The sequence below is a fragment of the Polyodon spathula genome, chromosome 10 (genome assembly GCF_017654505.1).
Source record: "Polyodon spathula isolate WHYD16114869_AA chromosome 10, ASM1765450v1, whole genome shotgun sequence".
Classification (NCBI taxonomy): Eukaryota; Metazoa; Chordata; class Actinopteri; order Acipenseriformes; family Polyodontidae; genus Polyodon; species Polyodon spathula.
The window spans coordinates 35,621,661-35,648,535 of record NC_054543.1 but is presented as its reverse complement, the minus strand read 5'-3'; the positions used below and the strand labels follow the sequence as shown (position 1 = coordinate 35,648,535).

Genomic DNA, 26,875 nt, shown 5'->3' with positions numbered 1-26,875 from the left:
TTAAGAAAGATTGCTACCTATTACTATTAAATGGGTTACAGAACAGAGGCAAGCCTATCAGAAATCCGCCTTTGTGGTGTACTCCAGTCCTTATCAATCCATCATTCAGTTCCGCACTTTTTCATATGGGTCACTGTGGGGTATTCTAATAACCAACTTGTATGTAATTAGTGTTGCTATGGCAATCTATACAGCTACAGTGAACTAACAGAACATTGAGTTCTAAAACTTTACATTAACTATCTGATACTGAAGGGGTATCAGCTATTTGACCTCCCACTGTGTCTCCAGACTATGAGTAAAAAAAGCTCCCGGGATCCTTGCAATACATGAGCCCTGCTTTGAGTAATTCATGTAATCTTATTCACATTTCACAATAGAATCAGCTACTTTAAAGCAGACAAGGCAAGCAATGAATCAGCTTGACAAAAAACATCAATGAAGTATCAAGGTGGACATGAGCCATACCTGTTGTCAGCGTCAGCACTGCATTTCGGAGACAGAAGCTCAAAGGATTTGGTAAACTTCACCACCTGCCATTAAAAAAAATGATACTTTTTTTTTTTTATTAAATATACTAGCATTAAATATCTTGTAATAAACAGAAGCTGGCTTGCTTTAGATAAAGTAATGCTGTACAATAATATTGTTTATATTTTATATTAGTATTTCAACATTTTAATGGAATTGGTCCAAAAGCAAGTAAAATATGTATACAGTATCTTAAAATTGACAATAAATGCATCTTTAAAAATACTTAGTTGAGAACATTTGCCATTGTTATAATGTCATCAAACTACATTTTTTCCCCTTTTCTCAAACTTTCTAATATCAATTTAGGATCTGTATGAAATAATACATGTTACTATGCACCCTACTTTTAAACTTTTATTAGCTTAACACTATCCCTTTGGTTTTATTCTGCCATACATCCACTAATATTATATGAACTCACAATAACTGTCCTGTGTACAGAGGGACATTCTGGCATTTAATTTTCAATAAATAAGTAAGCTTAGTGTTCCTTTCTGTTTAAAACAGCTTCTACAGTCATTAGACGACAGGGTTACTTTGGTATAACACGCTAATAGTCCCCCCTCCCTCTAATGTGAATTAGGTTTTAAGGAAGCTTTACTGCATACTGGTGACTCGATATCTTCAAGGAGTTGCACAGAACACCGTTCACATTTCAGCAATGTCTGCGCGCGGTGCATGATCTTCCGGACAATTTTCTCCAAATCTGTCTGCTCTTCAAATAAGTCATTGACAACTTCAAGCAAGGCCTGTTTATATAATACAATAACATGGTTTTGTTAAACGTGGATAGTCTTCAAAGGATATTTAAAAAGTAAAAAAATATATAACTATCCATGCAGTCTTGCTTTTATGTTTTATGTGTAACTATAACACAAGTATAAGCCATCAGCCAATCAGCGTCTACGTAGAGGATACCATTTTGACAGCTCAAAAGAACAAGTAAGTAATGGAGGTCATTTTTTATTTTTACTTTTAATTTAGTCGTCGCCAATGGTTTTTACCCTGGTTTCCTCCCCAGTTCGGAATGCCCAATTATTATTTTTATCCCTGTTCACCGCTGCAACCCCCTGGTGACTCAGGGAACGGAGGCTGAAACATTTTTCTGTCAATCTGTCATTTTTCGCACTGCGGATCCACAACGAAGCCACCAGACCTATCGTGCCAGAGGACAACACAGATATGAATGGCTCCACAGCAGACCCGCAGGCTCCCTGTCAGCCACAGGGGTCACTGGTGAGCGGTGAACCGCGGATTGCCCAGCCTACCTAAGCCCTCCCTACCCGGTCACACCCCCAATGGTGCGCCGCCCCCCCTAGGAACCCCCGGCATGGTTGGCCTGGGTTCAAACCTGTGATCTCCAGGCTATTGGGCACATCCTGCACTCCACGCGGTGCGCCTTTACTGGATGCACCACTCGGGAGCCCAATGGAAGTATTTAACACAGAGCAAGAAAATCTGGCTTCTTATCAAGTGGGTGGGGGTAGAATGATCAACGGTATCCAGGGTATCAATAAGCTTTATTTTATTCATTATAAATATTAACAAAATTACTGTTTGTACAATAAGGAAAGTGAAAACAAAAAAAAAAAAAATTGGTGTTTCAGTTGATACAATCCTCACCTTTCCTGTTTATGTCTGTGTCTGTGAAACCCCTCTCTTATGTACTTCTCTCAGATAATGGACTCCAAACTTCCTGTTATTATTACTTTTATCAAGAGTCACTCAGATTCAGTTCTCAGTTGTAAAAGGCAGATTATCATTTTTCATTATCAGAAAGACTTGTATTGTGCCCTACTGCCCAGGTTATCGTGCTCAGTATAAGCTGTAATGTAAACAGAAGCCCAGAGCTCCAGCTAAACACACTAGTAGCTTCCCCGTCACTGGATCTGCACATCAAAGACCAATAAAATGATAAGCCAAATAAAATATGTGGAGAAACTAGCATTCATGTGATTTAGATGTAGGCTATGTCAGGCTCCTTACTACTTCAAAATCAGCTGCCCACTCTACACTAAAATATGTCAGGATAAAGCCTGTTTAGTCCATCAAAAAAGCACATGTGTCTTTAACATTTAGCTTTGTGACAGTAAGTGGGTCGCGAGGGGATGAATATTGAACCCCATTAATAGCAGTGAGTGACGATGAGCTTTACAATGTGGGTGTAATAGAAAACCGCTGTCCAAGGTGCTGGTTACTCTCTTACTCTGCTTCTGTCATATTCTTTCCTGGAGGCTGCAAAAAGCTGGGCATTGGATATGGCAATCCCACAGAAAGGAAGATACATCTCTAGCACCTGTTGAGAGAGAGAGGGACCATATTACCAATTGGAAAGCAGGAATGAATGATTCTCTGGGTTCATTATGAATAAGGCAGTTGATACTATAGTGCTATAAATGTAATTTACATTAAATAAAAAATGTACGTAAAATTCTAATTTACAATAGTTTGAATTAAGACTTGTCCTGATTTTCTCCATTATTTTAATCCTAGTAATACTAAAAAGAAACATTGCTATGTTATACAAACACTTGTCAGTGTGTTGTGTTATGATTTTGTACAATACAATGAGGAATAATGCCAGGATTTGAAATTCTATTTGTCAAGGTATCTAACAAGAAGACAATCATTTCCTATGTGAACTCTATTCCAACCAGCCTCTCCAGTAACATTTTCATTGCTGTGTTGTATAACAGATCGTCAATAACAATGCATTTCAGCAAATGTGACTGCTGTTAATGGGCTGAGGTGGGGAGCAATCACCCTATTCCTCCTTTAATTCCGATGAAAAGCTCGTCACATCCACCCACAGATTATATTATGATGAAGGTCATGTTTGTAGAAATGTTTTAACCCTTCCTCCTCGCTGAAGGCACTGCAAATGTACATCAAAACACACATACATACACATACAGCATGCCATCCTCCTGACTGTCATTGTTTTAATGAAATTAATAGACATATATTGCAATAATTCATAAACTTAATTTTATATGAAAGGTCACATTATAATATTATATCCCATGTATGATATTCATTATACGAATGCAGAAAGCAGTATAATATATTGAAGTTGAACACATATTAGAAATGTAGCCTTTTCTATCTATCTGTATGGGCTCTTAAAACCAATATCCAGGCATTAGGTATATATTTAGCCCAGCACGCGACTATCTGTAATTGGTGGGCTTCAATTTGTTTTTATAGATAAAGGAATAACATATTGTGCCAGATGTGAAGACCTCATTGTGTAGTCTGTCTCATTAGTAAAGTGAAATGTTAAGAAAATGTGGCAGTGAAACAGTTCATACTGACTACACCTGTGATTAAACTTTACTGAGATAATCATAGAATCATTGATTGATATCACGTGTTTTCTGTCTGTCATGCAGAAACTTATAAATGTGACATGGCTTAATTGGTTTGACTTTATAGACGATAATGGGTCAGTGGCCAATGTCAAGGCCATACTGCATAACCTGCTAATATGAACTCAGTACCTCAGACGTTCTCTCAGATATAAGGCATAGATAGTGCAGAGCAAGCGTATCTGTACAATTACTGCCAACAACTGTCCTTGTCGATATCCATGCTTGAACTTGGGGATTATAGAATGCAGTTCTATATCAAATACAAACACTGAAAACATGACATACAGCGTGAGCCACTGAAGAAGTGCCAAAGGTGGTGGCAGTTGTACAAAAAATATAAACTTCCTGCAAGGGGATGCTTAATTATTCAGGTGGTCTGAACACAAAACTAACACACAATTCAGCAGACTTGGTCAAATTGGTTTATAACATTTAAAATAAACAAGTCATACTGTAGTCTGTGTATAGATATGCATTTGGGAGGAGGCCAACGTTAGCCTGGAGTTTGGATGTGTTTAAGTTTCCTATTGTGGGATCTCACATTAGAGATCAGATCTTATAGACTCCTCTTATGGACATTTCTTCCTACTTTGAATTAATTAGGCCTGATAAAGTTATGATGGAGGCTTTCTTGTGGTTGCTTTGCAAGAGCTGACGGCATTAGTTATGCATATGAGACCAACCACTTGTGCACTTGATCCTATTTCTACTAAACTATTAAAAGATGTATTTATTGTTGCTAATACAAGCATTTTAACAACTAGAAATGAATCACTTTCACCTGGTATAGTTCCCCCTGCACTTAAGGTTGCAGTGGTTAAACCACTAATTAAAAAATTACTTTGGATCCTACAGTCATTAAGAACTATAGGCTAATTTCCAACCTTTCAATTTTGTAATGACAAGGTTTCACATGCCGTCACTACCATGTGCAGCTGAACCACAATGTTTAATGGTAGTTGCTCTGACTTAAATCAGGGTTAAGAGGACAGTTAAATGAACAAATGGATTTTCTGATTGCAAGACCAGCCAAAAGGATAAAAAGGTGACCCCAGGGAATTTTCACAGCCTGAGTTTCCCTGCTAAACATTCCTAATAACCTTCTAATTTGGAGACGGTCACATGTATATAAACCTGCAGCATTGACTAATCGAGGTTGGCGTGTTCAGGAGTGGAGAACGGGAATAAGAGAAGGTACAATAATAAATACAAAGAAACAATTGCTATCCGTGCTGGTTGAACACCAGCACGATACTTTTTTAGTTATTTCTTGTCTGTAAGTGTTTTTGGCCAAAGTGTTATCGTTTGTTCAACCTTTTTATTTTGTTCATTTAGTAAAATGGACCGCAGCGCATTTCACACCCCAGTCTGCTGTTGTGGTTTTGCATTCAATTCCTGGCCTGACGTCACCACACAAAAAACATCCGTGTCACACTAAGTTAAAGGTTATAGCTATTGAAATAATTACATAAACCTTACATAACCCTTTCAAACATTTATCATAGTAAAAATACCATAGTGAAAGTATGGTAAAGCATATGTGAGTGCTGTTAATAGAGGTATGGTGACACATATTAAAAATATGGCAAACCATGGTAAACTATGGTAAATGCTTAGTTTAACCACTGGAAAACAGCAAAATTAGCATGAAAATCTTGTGTTTTATTTATTGTGAATTAACATAACTCAATAAGGATCTTTAAATGTACTTATAGCCAAGTGTTTATCATTTTCTCCTCAGGATAGATCTAAGGATGGTTCATTGGGTCATAATAATGAGAATTAAAATGTCACACTGTTATTTATGTTTTATACAACCTTTTTATTGTCATTATTAAAAGTACCAATAAAAATCTGAAGGTCAGGAAATACTGGATATTTTGGAGCTGATTACAGCAATTAATAATTAATTTGAAGTGAGACATTATGCATTGAAGCTTAACCACTAATGCATACCATATGAATTAGTGGGCCATATTCAACAGTCAATTACAGTCTGCTTTTTAATAATAATTTGATATACTGTTCTAAACTGTTGTCTGTTTCTGTAACAAGGAATATTTTTCTTTCAAAAGCCATTCATTTGTATTATTTTTTGCCAAATGTATCCTTACCAGCCATAACCTTGGAAATGGTAGACCAAATTATCTTAAATGAAAGATCTATAAAAATAACCAAAGTCACCTGACCTATGACTAGAACAATGTAGAATAGAAAATGTAACTATTTGCTGACAGATTGTGTTTACACAGACACAAATACATAAAAATCAGCACTAGCTTGTTTATGCTGGACTCCAGAATCCTCTGTGAAGTCCATACAGTTATCGGTAAACCCTGATAAAACCAATTGATGTGTTGCAGTGTGGTGCAAAGTTATTATCGTAATAAGTATTATTATCAGCAAACCATTAATCTAATTAGAAATGTTTTAACATGCATCTAGGTGGAATATTGTAAGGGGGGATAGCATCTCTAATTTAATTAATAATCGTAAACTAAATGAAACATTCTGAAAAAGTAAATAGACTTGTCTTTTTATCTAACTGACAAAGATTTGTATTTCAAATAGTTTTTGGAGTCTGGTCCTTTTAAACACTATGTTTAATGCTGGGGATTCATTAATGTAATTACAGTATATCGAATGTCGGGATCTGAATTATTGTATGTAGTATAAGGGATATCATCATGAATGCAATTGCTGTTCTAGACAAGGATGCATGCAGAATAACAAATTGATTTGATACTGAAGAGACAGTATCACCCTGTGGCAAAGTGGCTGCTGACTATTAACAGTTGCAGAGGTGATGCAGTGCAGGAATAAAACAGACAGAGATGTGTAATCCATTATGGAAAAGTGCATTTTATTGTTTGTAATCCTGGTCTTGCGACCAAATAATAATCTCTGGTTATACACAGCGATGTGTAAAACACAGAGGACAGTAACAGGGATTTGCAGCCATAACAATAAACATGGGTATCTCTCCCACAATATACAAACGAGATCACCAGTCCTGGGTGGGCGCTGTAGTGCTCGTGGTGGGTGATACAGTTTATAGAGTGACAAATAGTGAAGTGCTGTTCCGGGTTTTACTGCTGGCCCTTAGTGACAGCTCCGGAACGTGTTAGCTGTCTATGAACACACAAGTAACAATTATAGACAATACAAACAAAACAAACACTCGCGATATTGTACTATTTACTGCACGGGTCCATCAGGGTTATACTTCGTAACCAAAGTGAAGGAACAGATTATGAGTCTCCGCCCCCCCTTATATGCTAGTACGCATGACCCCTTGGTAAATGATTGCAGCTGCGAGTCTCGCCTTCTTCCAGGCTGACCGACTTCCCGACCCTGGAAATGAACTGTCAGGCCAGCCTGTCCAAAGGACCCACCCGCTCCTCCTCTTTTGACAGCCTTCAACAAGAAAGTTGTTATGGAAATACACGACTTCAAAAGCACACAGAATATATGCTGATATTCTGGAAGACGATGCAGCTTTTGTCGAAATTTCTGTGAACATTAGTTTATGGATAATGTTGTTTGCTTTTAAACCAATTAAATTGTTACAAAACAATGACTATTATTTAGTCCATTCATTTTAATTCCGTACATGGTCTTGTTGTACTAGTGTTAATATATACACTGTCTTTTTTCTTTATCTATTTACCTTAAACCTCACTTAATATAATTTTAAGAAATTAAATGTCAGCACTGTACTTGCATCCAGAGTGCGTCTGCCAATGAAAATAAAAATACGGCTAAAAACAAAACAGTATTTAGTTAAACAGAAACAGTCAGTGGCTTAAACACATTTAAGCTAAATGCTCAGTGTTTATCTGTGTAGTTTGAAATTTGAATGTGCCGCCTCTGCTTGCTCTGCGGCGCTCAGCCAATAGGCAGGGACGGGACGTTGAAAAGAATTGTGGGAAATGTCGTTTTAAAACCTTGAAATACACCTTTGCTGCTATGACTCCATCCCACATTTCCCCTTGTAAAACTGTAACCCCGTGAGAATGAAAGGGTTACAATTTTATAGCATAATGAAAGTGCGTAAGCATTTTTTTTCTTTTTTTATGTGCTTTTGTACAGTGATTGAGCCGCTGGTCAAGAAGCTTACAAAAAGATCAAACCAGATAGAAGAAAATCTGTTTAATTACTAAAGGAATGCATACACTAATTTTGGATTATTACAGCTTTTTTATTTGTTTCCATAAGCAGTATATTTCTGTTCAGAAAAAACAGGAGAAATCAAACAAATTACAACTTGTTGGCTGGTCCCCAATGTGCTAGCGGAGAGCAAAATGATTCTTGAATCTCTTGAATGATTCTTTTGGGTCTTTATTTAAGAAACATAATTGCTGTTGTTTTACTATAAATGGCAAACGCTGACATTTCTTTTTTCTAACTGCAATACAAAAAAATAGCTTAACGATTTTAGTAAAGAAAAAAAGGAATATAAACGCACTGTTATGTAAAAATGTTTTTGCCTGGACAGTAATTGGTGCAAATACATCAGTATTACAACCATCGATAATACTAGTGAATTAAGTCTGTATGAACAGAAGCCTTCTTAGGTGCAACACAGGGGGCGCGTTACAGGTGCCAAGCTAAGAACAAAAGCAGATCAATGTCCTTGTACTACAGAACAGTCTAATTGTATTGTGTAAAGCTGACCATTATACCTAAAACTCAATTAAAATAAGTGCTGTGCTTTCGGCATGAGAAAATGAGGAGATGAAGTACAGACGCTCGCACCCTGAAATAACTGATTTCCCCCCGAGACCAGGATTTACCAAAGATCAAGGTTAACATTGATGGTTTTGACTTCTTAGACTGGACTGTAATAATCTGGATAGATTGTTGGAATTAACTGCTTTAGATTCTAGGGATTATAAACCTGCTCTAGTTATGCTATGATAGAGAGGAAAACAGTTTTAGAGAATCGTATACACCCACACTTACTTCTTTAGTGACTGAGAGAAAAGATTCGGAGGTAAATAGGAAAAAAAAATTGTGTCTTCTCTTATTCCTAGTGACCGTGAAAACAATAACATTTCTTATTTTACGGACAACAAAGGACATTCATTCATACACTCTCAAGCAAAAATACGCTGTGAAGGCACTATATGGTTGACTGATGTTAATTCACTGCACTTTTCAATTTTCAATTGTAGATTGAAAATTGTCAAGTTCAAATTTATTTTATTTTTCAGGAAAATGTAAGAACTACTTACCTGGTTTGATTTTTGTTTAATACTGAATGAAACAAGGGCATGCACAACACAATATAATGCAATACATTAAAATACAACAAATAATAAAATATTCTGAATTCTGTGAGCATTCTTTCTGTTCAGCAGGGAATTGATTTTAAAGTCCTAATTCTGACCTAAAGGTGTGTAGGCAACTTCATCCCTGATTTCATCTGTGAGCTGGTGAAGTAGGTTAAAAATGTACCTTTTTGATGTGGCTTATTCTTAATTGTTCATTTGTACCAAAAACCAAAAACCATGCTGACTATGTGCACTTATGTAATGTTTATTTAATAATTATTATTTCACTTCATTAGGTGACCCCCCCCCCCCCCAAAAAAAAAAAAACAGTAATTTTTTTTATTTATTTTTTTGTTGTAATTTTGAACTTTTTAAAAAGCACTAGGGACTAAAAAATATCAAAAATATGTATATTCCTGAATTTTTCCCTAGTTTGCAAGAATTTAAAAATAATAAACAAAAATGGCTCTTAAAAAGCTGACCCAATGTATTTATTTTTCTTTACGTGGTGTATTTATATCACCTAATTACTGTAGCACCAAGCTTTGAATGTACTCAGCTTGTTTACAGCCTAACTGATAAATCAATGAAACAATGATAATAGGGGAAAATGACCTTACTTTATGCAACAATAGATGCAAAATGCCAGCAGCACTATGCCATGGCTACATGTGAATATACTCAAGTCTATGTATATTAAGAATTCCCTCTAGTATTTATAAAATAAAACAATATGTATATGTTTTTTAATTTTAAAACCCCATAAGAATCACACAATAATGTTATATAAAATATATGCATGGAAATGTATTTCTCACTATTCTGGCTATTCTGTACTGGGACTTCAGAACGGTCTACTGCTGACTTTGTTAGCCAGAGTTTATCAGAGCACAGCAACAACATTCCTTGTGATGCTGACAAACAAGAGATCAGGAACGTCTGTGTGTTTCCCACTGAGGCCCAGACTTATTAACAAAAAAATACTTCATATAAATAATAAATAATAATAAAAAAAAACTGTGTAAAATGGGTTATGATGGCACATTTTAACAAACATCCCATCATGCTATATTCTGGACTTGCTTTCCAGTTTTCTGTCAGCTCAAGAAACAGATATCTACTATTTAAAAGGGCTGTATCATTTTTTTTTCAATAAACTACAATACCTTCAGCTCCTCCAATTCTCTGAGGTATAATGCTGTTCAAATTGAACTTTTCACAACCCTGAAGAATCAACTGAAGATTTATGGCAGAGTTAGTTCATGATGAGAGTGATTTTGAGAGTGACTTTAATGCAGTCTGGCTCAGTCAGCAAACCAGACAACAACTGGCAAAAACAACACATTGACCAAGACTCAAAACTGCCTCAGAGCATTTCCACACACCTCTGACTTAATGCTGAGGGTTTAAATGCAGGACATAAGGTTTATACAATTGACAACACATCCATGCGCCATTGATTGCTTGTTTTATAGGCTGTTCATTCAAGAGAGGAGAGGGAAAGGGAAAACTGACCATTAACCAAGCAGGAAACTACACATTTGCAAGCCCTTGTGGTACTGCAAACAATATTAAACTACTGCACAATATAAGACCCTACACATCCTCATATGCCCTTATATGTGAAAATGTAAGGCTTTGCACATTAGAGAGTTTCAATGACCCAATGATGCATATACAGTATGTACTGTAGCAGGGTCATTTTGTTTACTGTGGCATTTACAACCAAAACTGTGTAGTGAGGTTAGAATATCTGCACACATTAATCCATTTACCACTCCTTCTTATACATTTTAACTCGTCTCCCATGTCTCAATGGGTGAGTTCACGGAGATCATTCTGTGCAGTAAATACTATAGTATAGTGCTCTTTACACTACGGTGAATTTTGCAGTGTGCATTCTACTACATACAATGTTGTCAGAAATTTCAATATGGGCATACAATACTAAAGTGAACTGGATTCTCAAAATCCATATACAGTTTTACTGCAGAGGCATTTCAAAGCAGTGTAGGCATTACAGGATATAGACACACTTGACTGCCCTTTAGATGTGCTTTTAAATATTTATGTAACGGTAATCCATTCACTTCTCTGTTCTGTGATTGCCCAATAAACAACTACAAACTGAGAGACAGATCAGATCGAAATTAATTAGCCAGTTTTCTTAATTATTCATGTTTCTATTTATTTTATTCAATCCATAATTCAACATTATGCTCAGTATTTCTGCTATTGGTTCTGATAATACAGTAATACCAAACGATTAAAGATGTATGCACTTCATAACCCTTAACAATTTCTGAAATAGTGATTCAATAGCAAAGGAGCCCTTACTTTTATAACAAGACATAGACATAAACCTATTTCAACACTAGACATGTGAACAACTATAATGTATTGGTTCATTTCAAAATATAATTTCAGGGGGTGGAAATAAGACTTCCATTGTATAGCAGTTTCACCTATTCCAGGTATTATTATGAGTTTGGTTAACAACAGTGTAGATGTAACAAGCCTAGCATAGCAAAACCAGGATTGGAAGAAACTGCTGTGCAATCAGAGCCTTGTTATCATCACTGCATTTACCATTCAAAATCTTCTTGTACAGAATGTAATAGTACTTAAGAATTTCCTATGACCAACTTTAGATGGTATAAGTTGGAAATTAGATTTTTAAGGTTATGTTTTAAAGTTATGCAATTAAGTTATATTTTGAATAACAAGATTGCTGCCCAGCAAATACTAAATTACAAAACCTATCAAATGTATATAATGATGTATCATTGCAATATTAGGTTATTGTGACACAAAACAATAATGATTGGATATATGTGTATATATATATACAAATATATATATATATAGCGTATATAATATATATATATATATATATATCTATATATATATATATATATATAACATATTGGTTAATTATTAGCAGATCTTCCAAGTTTCTTGAACAAGAACATTTTAAAGTTATTCTTTGAGTTAATTTCTATTTTTCCAATAATATGGTCTGATTTTTTAAAAAGCACATTAGCATGCCATTATCCTGCCTGACCTAGAAAATAATTTCCTTGTGTGATTCATAAAACCTTTAATTCAGGGATTCGGGAGCACTCTGTGTAATTTATTATCGCCCCCTCCCCTGCAGGTAAAACCTCTTCTAAACATTCAATAAATAGGCTTATCTGATTACATCACAAGTACTGTGAAATTGTCACTTTTAGATCTCAGCACTAGTCTGCAGTACATGACCAGACATCCAAAGTACCTAATAGACTTGTACCTTTTATGACTGATCTCTTCTTTCAAGAAACAACTTGACATGTAAGGCAAACCCATGCTGTCTAGATCCAACAAGGCCTAGAATACACTGTAAAAATCTAAATATATTCTGTCTTTATCGCTCAGGTTTCTTAAGGGTGTTCATGGTAAACAGACTCTCGTCTCGCTACACTCACGTCTTCTTTCGTGCCACTATTTAATCCATCTTGCCTAAGCTTGTTTATTTGTCTTATCTGACCCAAGGCTTGGAGCCCTGGTCTTCAATGAAACAGAAAACAATTATGGTGTGCCGCAGTAAAAAATTCAACCCTGCTAATGAAATGTGTCTGTTCTTGAAGAATGAACGAGAGTTTCTGTGTTCAACTTATGATGCTTTATTTCACTTGTTTTATGGCCAAAAGGATAGATTATATAATATATATATATATATATATATATATATATATATATATATATATATATATATATATATATATATATGCAAAGTGAGTGAACAGAAGAAAAATCTACATCAAATCCATATTTGGTGTGACCACCCTTTGCCTTCAAAACAGCATCAATTCTTCTAGGTACACTTGCACAAGTCAAGGATTTTGTAGGCATATAGTCAGGTGTATGATTAAACAATTACACCAAACAGGTGCTAATGATCATCAACTCAATATGTAGGTTGAAACACAATCATTAACTGAAACAGAAACAGCTGTGTAGGAGGAAAAAACTGGGTGAGGAACAGCCAAACTCAGCTAACAAGGTGAGGTTGCTGAAGACAGTTTACTGTTAAAAGTCATACGCCATGGCAAGACTGAGCACAGCAACAAGACACAAGGTAGTTATACTGCATCAGCAAGGACTGTCCCACGCAGAAATTTCAAAGCAGACAGGGGTTTCCAGATGTGCTGTCCAAGCTCTTTTGAAGAAGCACAAAGAAACGGGCAATTTAAGGACCATAGACACAGTGGCCAAAAAGCCATACCTCTGATGTGGAAACAAGGCCAAGCGACTCAACTATGCACGAAAACACAGGAACTGGGGTGCAGAGAAATGGCAGCAGGTGCTCTGGACTGATGAGTCAAAATTTGAAATATCTGGCTGTAGCAGAAGGCAGTTTGTTCGCCGAATGGCTGGAGAGCGGTACACAAACGAGTGTCTGCAGGCAACAGTGAAGCATGGTGGAGTTTCCTTGCAAGTCTGGGGCTGCATTTCTGCAAATGGAGTTGGGGATTTGGTCAGAATTAATGGTCTCCTCAATGCTGAGAAGTAGAGGCAGATACTTATCCATCATGCAATACCATCAGGGAGGCATCTGTTTGGCCCCAAATTTATTCTGCAGCATGACAACGACCCCAAACATACAGCAAAAGTCATTAAGAACTATCTTCAGCGTAAAGAAGAACAAGGAGTCCTGGAAGTGATGGTATGGTCCCCACAGAGCCTTGATCTCAACAACATCGAATCTGTCTGGGATTACATGAAGACAGAGAAGCAACTGAGGCTGCCTAAATCCACAGAAGAACTGTGAATAGTTCTCCAAGATGTTTGGGCCAACCTACCTGCCGAGTTCCTTCAAAAACTGTGCAAGTGTACCTAGAAGAATTGATGCTGTTTTGAAGGCAAAGGGTGCTCACGCCAAATATTGATTTGATTTAGATTTTTCTTCTGTTCACTCACTTTGCATTTTGTTAGTTGATAAATATAAACTATTAACATGTCTATTTTTGAAAGCATTCTTACTTTACAGCATTTTTTCACACCTGCCTAAAACTTTTGCACAGTACTGTGTGTATATATATATATATATATATATATATATATATATATATATATAGTGCCCCCTCACTATAACTATATTAGGAAGAGAATCACGCAATAGTCCTAATATTTATTTAGTTATAAAATGAATGCTGAATAAGATGTCTGTGTCATAAAATGCCAGCGCATCTTTTCTTCAGTTCAGATACTGTATCAAAAGGTAGAGACAGAAACAGAAGTTAGACTAAAAGTTGTTTACAGTTTAAAAAACACCGGTACTGTATTTACAATAGAAATATTGCATGAATCACTGGTATACGGAATTGGGGGACATACTGTAGGAGCATTATATCCGAAGCGCGTTATAACCGAGAGCCTTATAACGAGGAAGCACTGTTTATATGTATAGGGCTCCAATATTTAAAGGCAGCTTTAGTTAGCCTGACAGAATACTGAAATGATGTGGTGTATTAGTGTGAATACACATGATTATGGAGAGATAATTAAGACTAAAAAGAAGGTATCTAGTAGAGATGTATATTATAAGGTTATAGGAATGTCAATATCTGTGTAAGAGGTAAATATCTTTTTGAATAGACTTTGCAGTTGAATGGAATTCCAAAAGGTGCCTTGGGTATGTTTTTTTTAAAGCAGTGTCAAACGTACCAGTATTGAGATTAAAGCAAGGTAAAAGTTAAAGGTAAATATGGTACGGTTGATGTCATGAATTGGGGTTCTCTGTCATGTGTTGTGGAATACAGCAGTCAAAATGTGTGCTTTGATTGGCTGAAGAGAATATATAATATATATATATATATATATATATATATATATATATATATATATATATATATATATCTTATATACATATAATACATTACGATTGATGCCTGAAATAATGAGGGAATGCCTGGCTTGCATTTACTATTACACAACTATGCCTGTTTGAGTTTACTGTGTTATTATACAACTACTGTGCATTGCTTCGGGGGTATTTCATGAAACACAGACAGGGTTATTTTAATGACACATCGCTTTCAACTCTATATTTACCCTTTTTGGTATTTCCCACCAGCTTATTAACATGACTAAACACAATAAAAATAGAGGTCCATTTAATATTACGTATAAGGTTTTAGGGGACACAAAACACACATTAAAATAGGCAACAGAGTGTAAGCTGTTACTGTATATCTACATTCTCTATTACAAAGGTAGGTAAACATCAGGTACATACCTGTAGAAAACTGTAAGTTTCCTTTCTCATGCTGTAGCCTTCAGCATTAAAAATAAAATTCTGGTAACTGGTTGTTTTAGGGAATGATGCAGTGACAGTTTTGGAACACTTTATCTTAGGTGATTATAAACTATATACTAAATTCCATAATAGGGATTAGCACTTACAGATGTACATGTATTACAATTATAAAAAATGCTATTATTTTCACAACCTAATGTTTCTAAAGAGTATGCTTGAATGCTAAATGTCTGTTACTATTCCCACTTCAACAACACTCATCAGTTCTCGCTTGCTCTAGCACCTACCCGTGTATTGGAGTGTTTTTCCCACAGCGTGTCAGGGTAGCTTCTGTAAACAGCAGAAGTTCTACTACCTCTCTTGTCATCTTGCTGCCGTGTACTCCATTTTCAGTTGCTAATTTCTCATACTAACACATAAAAGAGATGCCTTACAAATATATATATATAGTGCCTTGCAAAAGTATTCAAACCCTTGACCAATTATCTCATATTACTGAATTACAAATGGTACATTGAAATTTCGTTCTGTTCGATATTTTATTTTAAAACACTTAAAATCCAAATCAATTATTGTAAGGTGACATTGGTTTTATGTTGGAAAATATTTTTAAGAAAAATAAAAAACTGAAATATCTTGCTTGCATAAGTATTCAACCCCCACACATTAATATTTGGTAGAGCCACCTTTTGCTGCAATAACAGCTTTAAGTCTTTTGGGGTAAGTATGTACCAGCTTTGCACACAGTGTTGGAGTGATTTTGGCCCATTCTTCTGGCAGATTTGCTCCAGGTTGTTCAGGTTGGTTGGACGACGCTTGTGGACCGCAACTTTCAAATAGTGCCACAGATTCTCAATGGGATTGAGATCAGGACTTTGACTGGGCCACTGTAGGACATTCACCTTTTTGTTCTTGAGCCACTCCAATGTTGTTTTGGCCTTGTGCTTGGGATCATTGTCCTGCTGAAAGGTGAATTTCCTCCCAAGCTTCAGTTTTTTAGCGGACTGAAGCAGATTCTCTTGCAGTATTTTCCTGTATTTTGCTCCATCCATTCTTCCTTCAATTGTAACAAGATGCCCAGTCCCTGCTGATGAGAAGCATCCCCACAGCATGATGCTGCCACCACCATACTTCACTGTAGGGATGGTGTGTCTTGAGGCATGGGCACTGTTAGGTTTGCACCACACATAGCACTTTGAGTTTTGGCCAAAAAGCTCTATCTTGGTCTCATCTGACCACAAAACCTTTTCCCACATCGCAGCTGGGTCACTCTCATGCTTTCTGGCAAACTCCAGATGTGCTTTCAGATGGTACTTTTTGAGTAACGGCTTCTTTCTTGCCACCCTCCCATACAGGCCAGTGTTATGCAGAGCTCTTGATATGGTTGACTGGTGCACCATTACTCCACTCCCAGCCACTGAACTCTGTAGCTCCTTCAAAGTGATTGTTGGCCTCTCTGTGGCTTCTCTCACAAGTCTCCTTCTTGTTTGAGCGCTGAGTTTTGAGGGACGGCCTTTTCTTGGCAGTGCCTGGGTGGTGTGATGCAGCTTCCACTTCCTGATTATTGATCCAACTGTGCTCACTGGGATATCCAAACACTTGGATATTATTTTGTACCCTTTCCCTAATCTATGCATTTGTATTACTTTATCTCTAACTTCTGTAGAATGCTCTTTGGTCTTCATTTTCCTTCAGATTCACAGCCTTACCAATGATCCTTCAACAATGGGGTTTTTATCCAGAAAATGTGACAGCAACTTTAATGGTTCACAGGTGGAGGCCAATGGTAAGGTAATTGTGTCCTCGTTAGGGCAATTTCTTTCATCGGTGCAAACTGGGAGCTTCCACAGCACAGGGGTTGAATACTTATGCAAGCAAGATATTTCAGTTTTTTATTTTTCTTAAAAATATTTCCCAACATAAAACCAATGTCACCTTACAATAATTGATTCTGAGTTTCAGTGTTTAAAAATAAAATATCAAACAGAATGAAATTTCAATGTACCATCTGTAATTCTGTAATATGAGAGAATTGGTCAGGGGTCTGAATACTTTTGCAAGGCACTGTATATATATATATATATATATATATATATATATATATATATATATATATATATATATATATATATATATATATATATATATATATATATATATACATATATATATACATATATATATATAGAACCTGTTATATATTACAGTCTTTTACCTGTTGTATATATTACAGTCTTTTAGTGAGGAAAAACAGATTAAGCTCTTTTCCTCTTGAGTAAGTATATTACTAGGAAACCAAAGGCAATATGCCTTTCAAATCATAAATTATGGTGACAATAACTGCTGTTTTTGCTTCTCTTGCATTTAAACCAATAATCTCTTCTGCTTTCTGTTGTCACATAAGTTTATTACACTTGGAAACACTCTGCAGTGCAACTATAAATAAATTGGCTCATTCTCAGTAGAAAATGGTAGTAAATGTCATTAGATAAAAGAGATCTCAAAATGCTGTATAATTCACAGTCCAAAAATCAGCATGATGTGGCAGTGTGATACACTAACAAAACACTAAAGAAACCCCACATCATAACAGCAGATATCTGGTAGATTTGCGAGTTCACACAAACCAATTGCAAACAAATGGCTTTAAAAGCGCACAATGCACAAAGATATTTACTTCAAATTGTCATGAGTGATTGGAAGAACAAACCCAATAAAGCTACTGAACCAAAAATAAGCATCCCAGACATTTCATGCAGTGGCTTGTAAGTAAACTGAAGTTGTCTTTAATTTATTTTTGAATTTCAATGGATGTTTTCTTTTTCCTTCACAGAAAAAATGCTCTAATGACCATTTGTAATAAATAACTTAGAGAATCTAGCACACAGTCTTAAAACATATTTGGCCAGTCAGTGTAATAGCTTTTGCTCACAATATTCTAGTAGCTACAGCCATTTATGTTATGTCATCACATTGCTGGAAGATTACTGAAATTAACTATGGAACTGATTTCAATGTCACTGAACAAGTGCAAATTAAATGGCATTCGTAGTTTGCATAATGAAAGTGATAGCATCAATGTAACCCTGTTCAAGTATACACAATTTGAAGTGATATTTTAGGATATACCTACAGTATTTTGTCTACTCTGACTAGCTGGGTGTCTGACAAGAGCGTGCTCTGTTAATTGTATTGATTTTAACTTTCTCCCTGTGTTGAAGGAATATAACAACAACTCCAATACTGTAAATGACAAATGTACAAATCAAAATATGTTGTGCTATGAATAGCAAGCCGTTATACCATTATTGTACCAAAGAATAACCCCTGGACAGCGATAACTGGGTGTTCTATTAAACTTTTACTCTCACAAGTCAGACTTTTAATATATGACACACCTCAACTGCATGGACTGAAACTGGGAAGCATGAGTTCCAGCTCAGCTCATGTATTAGTCTTGCCACTGCCTTGTTAGGTGTTAAATGTAATGTTTACAGTAGGAACCCAATGAAATGAGCTATATCAGTTGATCTATCATGGACTGAATTAAATCAAAGTTTTTCTTGTTTCCTTCAGCCAGAAAAAGAGAATGGTCACCATAATCTTGTTGATAGTGTCAGTGGCAAGATAATGTGTTGCACTTGACCGAGTGCTTTAGTGATAACCTATCTCAAACAGTAGCAATTCAAAGTTGTAAAATAAAAAGCCAGACCTGAAGCAATTCTGTTGGGAGTAGATAACCAGGTTTCAAGAAAGGCCATGTGCAAGTGTTTATGATTTAAACTTTTCAACATATTTGAACGGTAACAACCCCAGCCGTGGATCGTCTACAGTCAACAGTTATCATTTTGCCCACATTTGTTTGAGAAAACCATTTACTGACACAAAATGTTTTACTCCACCTCCTGAGAAAAAAAAACAAAAAAAAACAATTGTGTTATATGCTGAAGGTATGCATATAGAATGCATATGCATATAGTAACAGAATAAGTGCTTTTTGCCACTGGAGATTAGAGCTAATGAGAATTTTCAAAGTTATACAGTTAAATTTAGTTATAAAGCAATTGAAACCTGCCAAGAATTAACGTAACACAATTTTGGGGGCAACATCAATTGACAGTAAAAAAAAAAAAAGTATAATGTGTCATTTAAATAAATCTACCAGCAATGAGTTCCTATGTGGACTTGTGAAATAATTCATAGAGAAATCCCTAGTTGAAAAGCCGTAATAATTGCTAATTTTAAATTAGAGAACACCCCCTAAATTAATGCTTATTTAACTTTTATGATAGAGACATAGAGTAGAATACTTAGAAATGCAAATACGGTATTGCAAGCACTGTGCTGTAAATCATGCAGGCTGTGCAGAGAGAATAAGCAGAGAAAAGCATTGATGCTTGAAAAGGGAATTATTTGGAAAACATAATGAGGTTGATCATTTGTTTGTAGCTTAATACAGTGATTATTATTTTTTTTTTTTGGTAATTTGAATATAATGACTTAGTAGTAGCATTCAAATTTGGACCCTTATCAATCACTGTCGCTTTGCCAAAAGGCTTGCTGTGATGTTGCGGTGCTCATCCAAGTGGCAGCCATTACACTGTCCGCACGTTAATCAACCGGACTGCGTGTGGTGAGAGCAGACAATGTGGAAAATGGTCCTCCATGAATCAGACACGTGTACAGTATGTTGCACTAAATAGTCAGTGACGTTTATACTTACACTAGTTGACTGTTAGCAGAACAGCAGGATATGGCTAAAAACCATATAGACTGATATTTATAGTGAAACAGTTCTGGGCAGTATACAGTACAGGTTTCCATTTGTTTCCATGCCTGCAGCATAGCACAGTACTGCATTAACAAACATGTTTTATTCATACCCAGAACAAAGGTGATGTTGATTAGCTATTCACATACTAACATCTGTTTGACATCCTGATATATTAGTATAATGTGCTGCTAAATAATGTTTGGATTATTAAATATGTTTGATTTGGCAATACCTACTATTGCAATTAACTGAATAAGTAATGATAGTGAAGGTTAGACATGAAACTTGTCCCTGGTGTCAGATCAACCTACAGACTAAAGGTTCTATAAAGAAAGACTGTAATGAAGTTGAGTAAAACATATTATTTGTAAGCAAGAGACATAGCAAGGGGTAAAAGGGAAAACTGCCCAGCTGCATTGATAAAGGTAGATAGGAAAAGTAACACATTTATCTATGTGTCGACTTAGAATTACAGTGTACACAATCCCTGCAGCTAGTGTCTGTAAGGAATTTTGTAATAATTTTTGTGTTAGAGCGGATTATTATTTTATAATATGTTATTTTTTGTTACAAATTGAACAAAGAAGCTGGGCATGGTATGTCGGGTTTTTGAGTTCAGGAATGTAAGGAGAGAAGGGCCCTCTGCTCTGCTTGGTTGCATGGGGGGGGTGGTAATGTGAGAGGCCTTGCTTGCCTGCCTGTGGTGTTGGTGGAGTAAAAGAAAAGGGTGTGTTTTGGAGTCTACAAAACTGAAGTGAATGCACTGCGTGGTGCTCAGTTCTATCAATCACTGTAGCCCAGAGTGACGCGACTCTGTTCAATAGAATTGTTCTATTCTGAGCTATACCAATAAACATATTTATTTGACACCACTAATATTGTTTATCAGTTTCATTATTTCTTATAGTAAGCACATCCGTCCATAATATTCTTCCATAGAATAACTACTGGGCTGTGTTATTATCATCCACATTTTTAGTAAAACCATTTAGAACCTAATATTTCTGTTTAGTGCAAACGCTTGTCCTCTCCCCAAGCTTTCTACCTACACTAGCCCTATGATAATTTGCTTTGATCTAAAACACACTTAGCGCTTTGATCTCAGCACACCAACAGCTTACATTTTTCAGATGATGATGATGATAATAATAATAATAATAATAATAATAATAATAATAATAATTATTATTATTATTATTATTATTATTATTATTATTATTATTATTATTATTATTATATAATTATAATGTATTATTTTCATAAGAAACACACTGCAATGATTAATCATTGGTCACAGAAGCTTTTTACTATTCTCAGCAGCCCCAGGGTACAAAACACTACAGATCAATGTAGAAATCATATTTAATTCACAATAACAATGCATTATAAATTAAATCATACACCACCTTACAGAAACTGAATATAGATTTTTGTTTTAATGTTTTATTAAAATCTATATCCAGGAGTTCTGCACCAGATTTCAGCTGTAGTGTGCTTAAAGCATCCCTACATTGTGGAAAATAGCACAGAATCCAGCTAGCAGATTATATGTATATTTACCTGTGAGGCGAGAGTGTATTAAATGGAATGTCCAGACAGTAATTTATGTGTACAGAAATAAAATAATTTATTTTTATTTTCTATACACAACAAAAGGATTAAATAACAAACGAAAAACAAAATGGTGTGAGGGAAGGAGTGCAGGGGTGAAATCCAAAACAAACCGTGATGACTCGTCTTTAATTTGTCTTCGTGGTGACATACATAAACAAAAAAAAGACAAAAGAAATGTTAGTATTTCAAAAATCCCGCTGCACAAAACCAGTCTCTCCCTTCACCCGTTACTCCGCCTACTTTATTTTCGGACCAACCCCGAACACAGTAGTACGTTCCCTTTAGTATGTAATGTCCCGCCTCTGTAGTCAGTGGAACACCAATCCCCAACCGACACGTGTCCTTCTCCTTCACTTGACTCCAGTGGCTGGAAGTTACATACTCGTACTTCCGCCCCTCACCAAGGTGCCGCCCCTCAAAAGATGACTTTTGCCATGGTCACGAGATCTTGGTAAGGGAAGTCCCGAGTTGGTTTGATGCCATCTACTGTCGGGAGGCTGAATCACAGACCGAAAACCCTTTGACTCATCACATATCCCACCCCTCAGAGTGGAGCCGAAGGAACACTCGGAAACCTCTAACCCTTCCCTTTTACCTCCCTCCCGGGAAAAAAAATCAGCATTTTGATGTAACTTACCCGCACGATACCTTATTTGAAAGGCGAAGGGTTGGAGCGCCAGGTACCACCGCGTAATCCTAGCGTTTGAATCCTTCATCGTGTCTAACCACTTTAAAGAAGCGTGATCTGTGATGAGTACAAAGGGTCGTCCCAGAAGATAGTATTTTAAAGATTCCACTGCCCATTTCACTGCCAGGCATTCTTTCTCCACTACCGAATACCTCTGTTCTCTGGGCAGTAACTTCCGACTGATGTATAGTATCGGGTGTTCTACACCATCTCTCTCCTGGGACAGAACCGCCCCCAGACCAGTCTGCGATGCATCTGTCTGCAGGACGAACTCTCGGCTGAAATCCGGGCTTATTAATGCTGGGGCCTGACTCAAATTAGTTTTAATAGATTCAAAGGCTGTCTGACACTCTGCACTCCACTTAATTTTATTTGGAGCGTTCTTTTTAGTGAGATCAGTGAGAGGGGCGGCTATAGTGGAAAAGTGTGGAATAAAGCGGCGGTAATAACCAGCCAACCCTAACAGTGATCTCACCTGGGTTTTCGTGGTAGGTACCGGTGAATCCAACAAAGCCTGGACTTTTGAAACCAACGGTTTCACTCTACCCTTACCCATTATGAAACCTAAATATTTAGTTTCTTCTTTTCCAATAGCGCACTTTGCCATGTTCGCTGTGAGCCCCGCCCTCCTCAGAGACTGTAAGACGGCTTCTAATCTAGTCAAATGTTCTCTCCAGGAAGAACTATAAATGACTACATCATCGATATACGCAGCTGCATACTCTCGATGAGGTTGTAAAACCCTGTCCATTAGTCTCTGAAAAGTAGCAGGCGCTCCATGAAGTCCGAACGGCATAGTACAAAATTGAAAAAGACCCTCTGGGGTTGAAAATGCCGTTTTCTCACGAGAGGCTTTCGTTAATGGAATTTGCCAATATCCTTTCGTCAGATCCAGAGTTGAAATAAACCGAGCTTGCCCCAGTTTGTCTAAGAGTTCATCTACTCGAGGCATGGGATATGCATCAAACTTGGAGATAGCATTCACCCTCCTAAAATCGATACATAATCGTAGTGACCCATCTGGCTTGTCTATTGGTACTATTGGGCTACACCACTCACTTCGGGAAGGTTCAATTACCCCAAGTTTCAACATACACTCCACCTCCCTTCGAACAGAATCTCTCCGACTCTCTGGAATGCGATACGGTCTCTGTCTAACTCTTAGACCTGGCGGAGTGATAATAGCATGTTCGATCAAATGCGTTCTTCCAGGCACGTTAGAAAACACATCACTGAACATTTTAATTAGATTGCTTACCTCTTCACGCTGATCAGGAGTTAATTGTTCCCCCATCGGGACCTCAATTGCTGACTCTGACTCAATTGAGGGTCCAAAATCCTCTCCCTCCTGTACAGGAGATATAAAATGGACTTCCCGTTCTTTCCACGGTTTCAGGAGATTAACATGATAAATTTGACTTTCTTTCCGACGCCCAGGCTGTCGGATCTCATAATTGACTTTACCAATTGCTCGAATAACCTGAAAAGGACCCTGCCATTTAGCAAACAACTTAGATTCCGATGAGGGCAACAATAACAACACTTTGTCTCCAGGTCGAAAGTTCCGAATTCTTGCATTTTTATTGTAGCTTTGTTGCTGCTTCTGCTGTGCCGCTTTGAGATTGTCATGTGCCAATCGACCGACTAATTCTAAGCGATCGCGTAACTGCAACACGTATTTTACTACATTTTTAGACTCCTTTGACTGTTCTTCCCAGCCTTCTCTTATGAGATCCAAGATACCCCGCGGCTGCCGACCGTACAAGAGCTCAAACGGGGAAAACCCCGTTGAGGATTGTGGTACCTCGCGAACTGCAAAGAGCAAGTAGGGAAGCAGTTTAGCCCAATTGCGTTTTTCTTGATCTACAAAGCGGCGCAACATATTTTTCAAAGTCTGATTAAATCGTTCAACAAGCCCATCCGTTTGTGGATGAAAAACTGAGGTTCTAATTGAACGAATTTTCAATAATTTATATAGTTGCTGAATACAGTCTGACATAAAATTAGTGCCCTGATCAGTGAGAATTTCTTTCGGGATTCCCACCCTAGAGAATATTTTTACCAATTCATTCGCTACAGCTATTGCATTCATAGAGCGTAAGGGAACAGCTTCTGGATATCTCGTTGCGTAGTCCACTACTACTAAAATATACCGATATCCTGACTCTGTTCCCTCCAGAGGGCCTACTAAATCTACACCAATCCTTTCAAACGGTACCCCAATAATTGGAAGTGGAACCAGAGGTGCGGGGCGAACTGACTTAGGGGCAGCTAATTGACATTCAGGACACTCCGATACATACTTCCGCACCAGACCATAAACCCCAGGCCAAAAAAACCGGGCCAGAATTCGTTCCTGAGTCTTTTCAGTTCCCAAATGACCTGAAAATGGAATGTCATGCGCCAATCTCATGATTTCTGACTGAAAAGGCCTAGGAACCAATAACTGTTTTACGAGCTGTCCCGTCCCGGGAGCCCGGGTTATTCTATATAATAAGTGCCCAGATACAGAAAAATGCGGAAATACCACCGGTTGTCCTTCCTGCATATCCTTCCCCTCGATATATCTAACCCGTTTCCAAGCATACTGTAACGTGGGATCATTTTGTTGTTCATATCCCAAGTCAATATCTCGGTCCCAATGGTTAGGTACACAGAGAGGAGTGTCTTTTATTACATGACCTTCCACCTCAGTAACCTCGCAGCCCCGGTTACACTGAATACCTACTCCCTTTCCTTGCCGTTTCAGCGATTGGTTTACTTTTGTGTCAGACCCCTCCCCTTGTCGTCTCAGAGTTCCCTCATATTTTTCCACCCGACGCTCTCTTTTTGTTTTTCTTGGGCGGATTTTAGGGTTAAACAGGTCGGATTGCAACGGAAAAATCTCGCCAATTGTTTTCTCCTGTTGCTTTAATTGTCCCCTGGTAGAAACTAAGACCATTTCCCGACCTAAAATACGATCAAAAAACGGCCAGTCTCTTCCCAGGAGAACAGGGTATGGTAAACATTGCGCTACAGCCACTTTAACGCAAGCTGAATAATCACCTACAATAAGTCTAACTTTAGTGGTGGGATAAACCCGAGTTTCTCCATGAATACAGGAGATAGCCACTTTACCCTGTGGCTCCCAGGCTACCCCATCCAAGAGAGCTTGCCGAATCAATGTTTGTGCACACCCAGAGTCCGCAAATGCGTAAGTACTCTTTCCCCCGACCTGTACTCTTAACTGATAAGGGCCCTCCCGACATTCCCCAGTGTTCCTACCTGTTACTGCTGACCAGGATCTTGTCGCCAGGTCCACCTTTATTACTGGACAATTCCTGGCAATGTGTCCAGGCTCATTACATTGGTAGCACACTTGGTTAGGAGGCATCAACGGAGTTAATCTGTCCTGCGAGTCCGCGACCGGCAGGTTAGGGGGATTCTCTCTCGCCCAGGATGGGGCTAACCTCGACCTCCATGGTCTGAAGGTCCGGTTACCCCCTCTGGGCTTCATTGGTTGGTTGGTCCGAGTTAGTTTAGGGGCAGGAGTGGGGTCTGACCCGGCACCTTCGTTTGCGTCTTCGTAGGCCTCCGCCAGGAGGAGGGCATCTTCGAGAGTGGTAGGTCTATTCCTCTTAATCCACTCTCGATTCCCTGGCGGTAGTATAGACGCAAACTGTTCTATAACTATTTTCTGCACCAGTTCTTGGGGTGTATGTTCTTCTGGCCGCAGCCACCGGGTGCACTGATCTAAAAGATATTGTCCCGCAACCCGGGGCCGCATCCCCTTGGACAGCTGGTATTCCCGAAAACGGCGCCGGTATGTTTCCTCCGTGATCCCGAGGCGTGAGAGAATGGCTTCTTTAACTTTGACATAGTCCCCTGCATTCGTGGCCGTCAGGGCTCGATATGCTGCCTGAGCTTCCCCTGTCAGGCAGGGTGCCAATTTCATGGCCCAGTGTTCCCTAGGCCACTCTGCAGCCTCTGCCACTCTCTCAAACGTAATCAAGAAAGCCTCGGGATCATCTTCCGAGGTCATCTTCTGAAGATTAGGCTGAGCTGCAAACATCCGGGCAACCGCTCTCTCTGATGTTGATATTGATAGTTTTTCTACCAGCTGTCCCAAGAACTGGGCGAGCTGTTCCAGGTGCCGTGTCTCTCTCTCCTCTCGCTTCTCCTCCTGCTCCCTAAACATTGTCAAAACTGTAGCTGGATCCATTTTCACTTCTGACACCACGTGTGAGGCGAGAGTGTATTAAATGGAATGTCCAGACAGTAATTTATGTGTACAGAAATAAAATAATTTATTTTTATTTTCTATACACAACAAAAAGG

At 37.7% G+C, this 26,875-nt stretch overlaps 1 protein-coding gene across 1 annotated transcript in view; it reads right to left on the bottom strand.

The window, feature by feature from the left end:
* LOC121322226 (dual 3',5'-cyclic-AMP and -GMP phosphodiesterase 11A-like) overlaps positions 1–26,875 on the bottom strand; it is a 73,623-nt gene that overhangs the window by 36,005 nt on the left and 10,743 nt on the right. The window contains exons 3-5 of the mRNA XM_041261881.1: positions 2,741–2,830; positions 1,143–1,283; positions 469–533 (exon numbers count right to left, since the gene is read on the bottom strand). Of these exons, the coding sequence (XP_041117815.1) occupies positions 469–533; positions 1,143–1,283; positions 2,741–2,830 (296 nt within the window). The remainder of the gene's footprint in view (positions 1–468; positions 534–1,142; positions 1,284–2,740; positions 2,831–26,875) is intronic.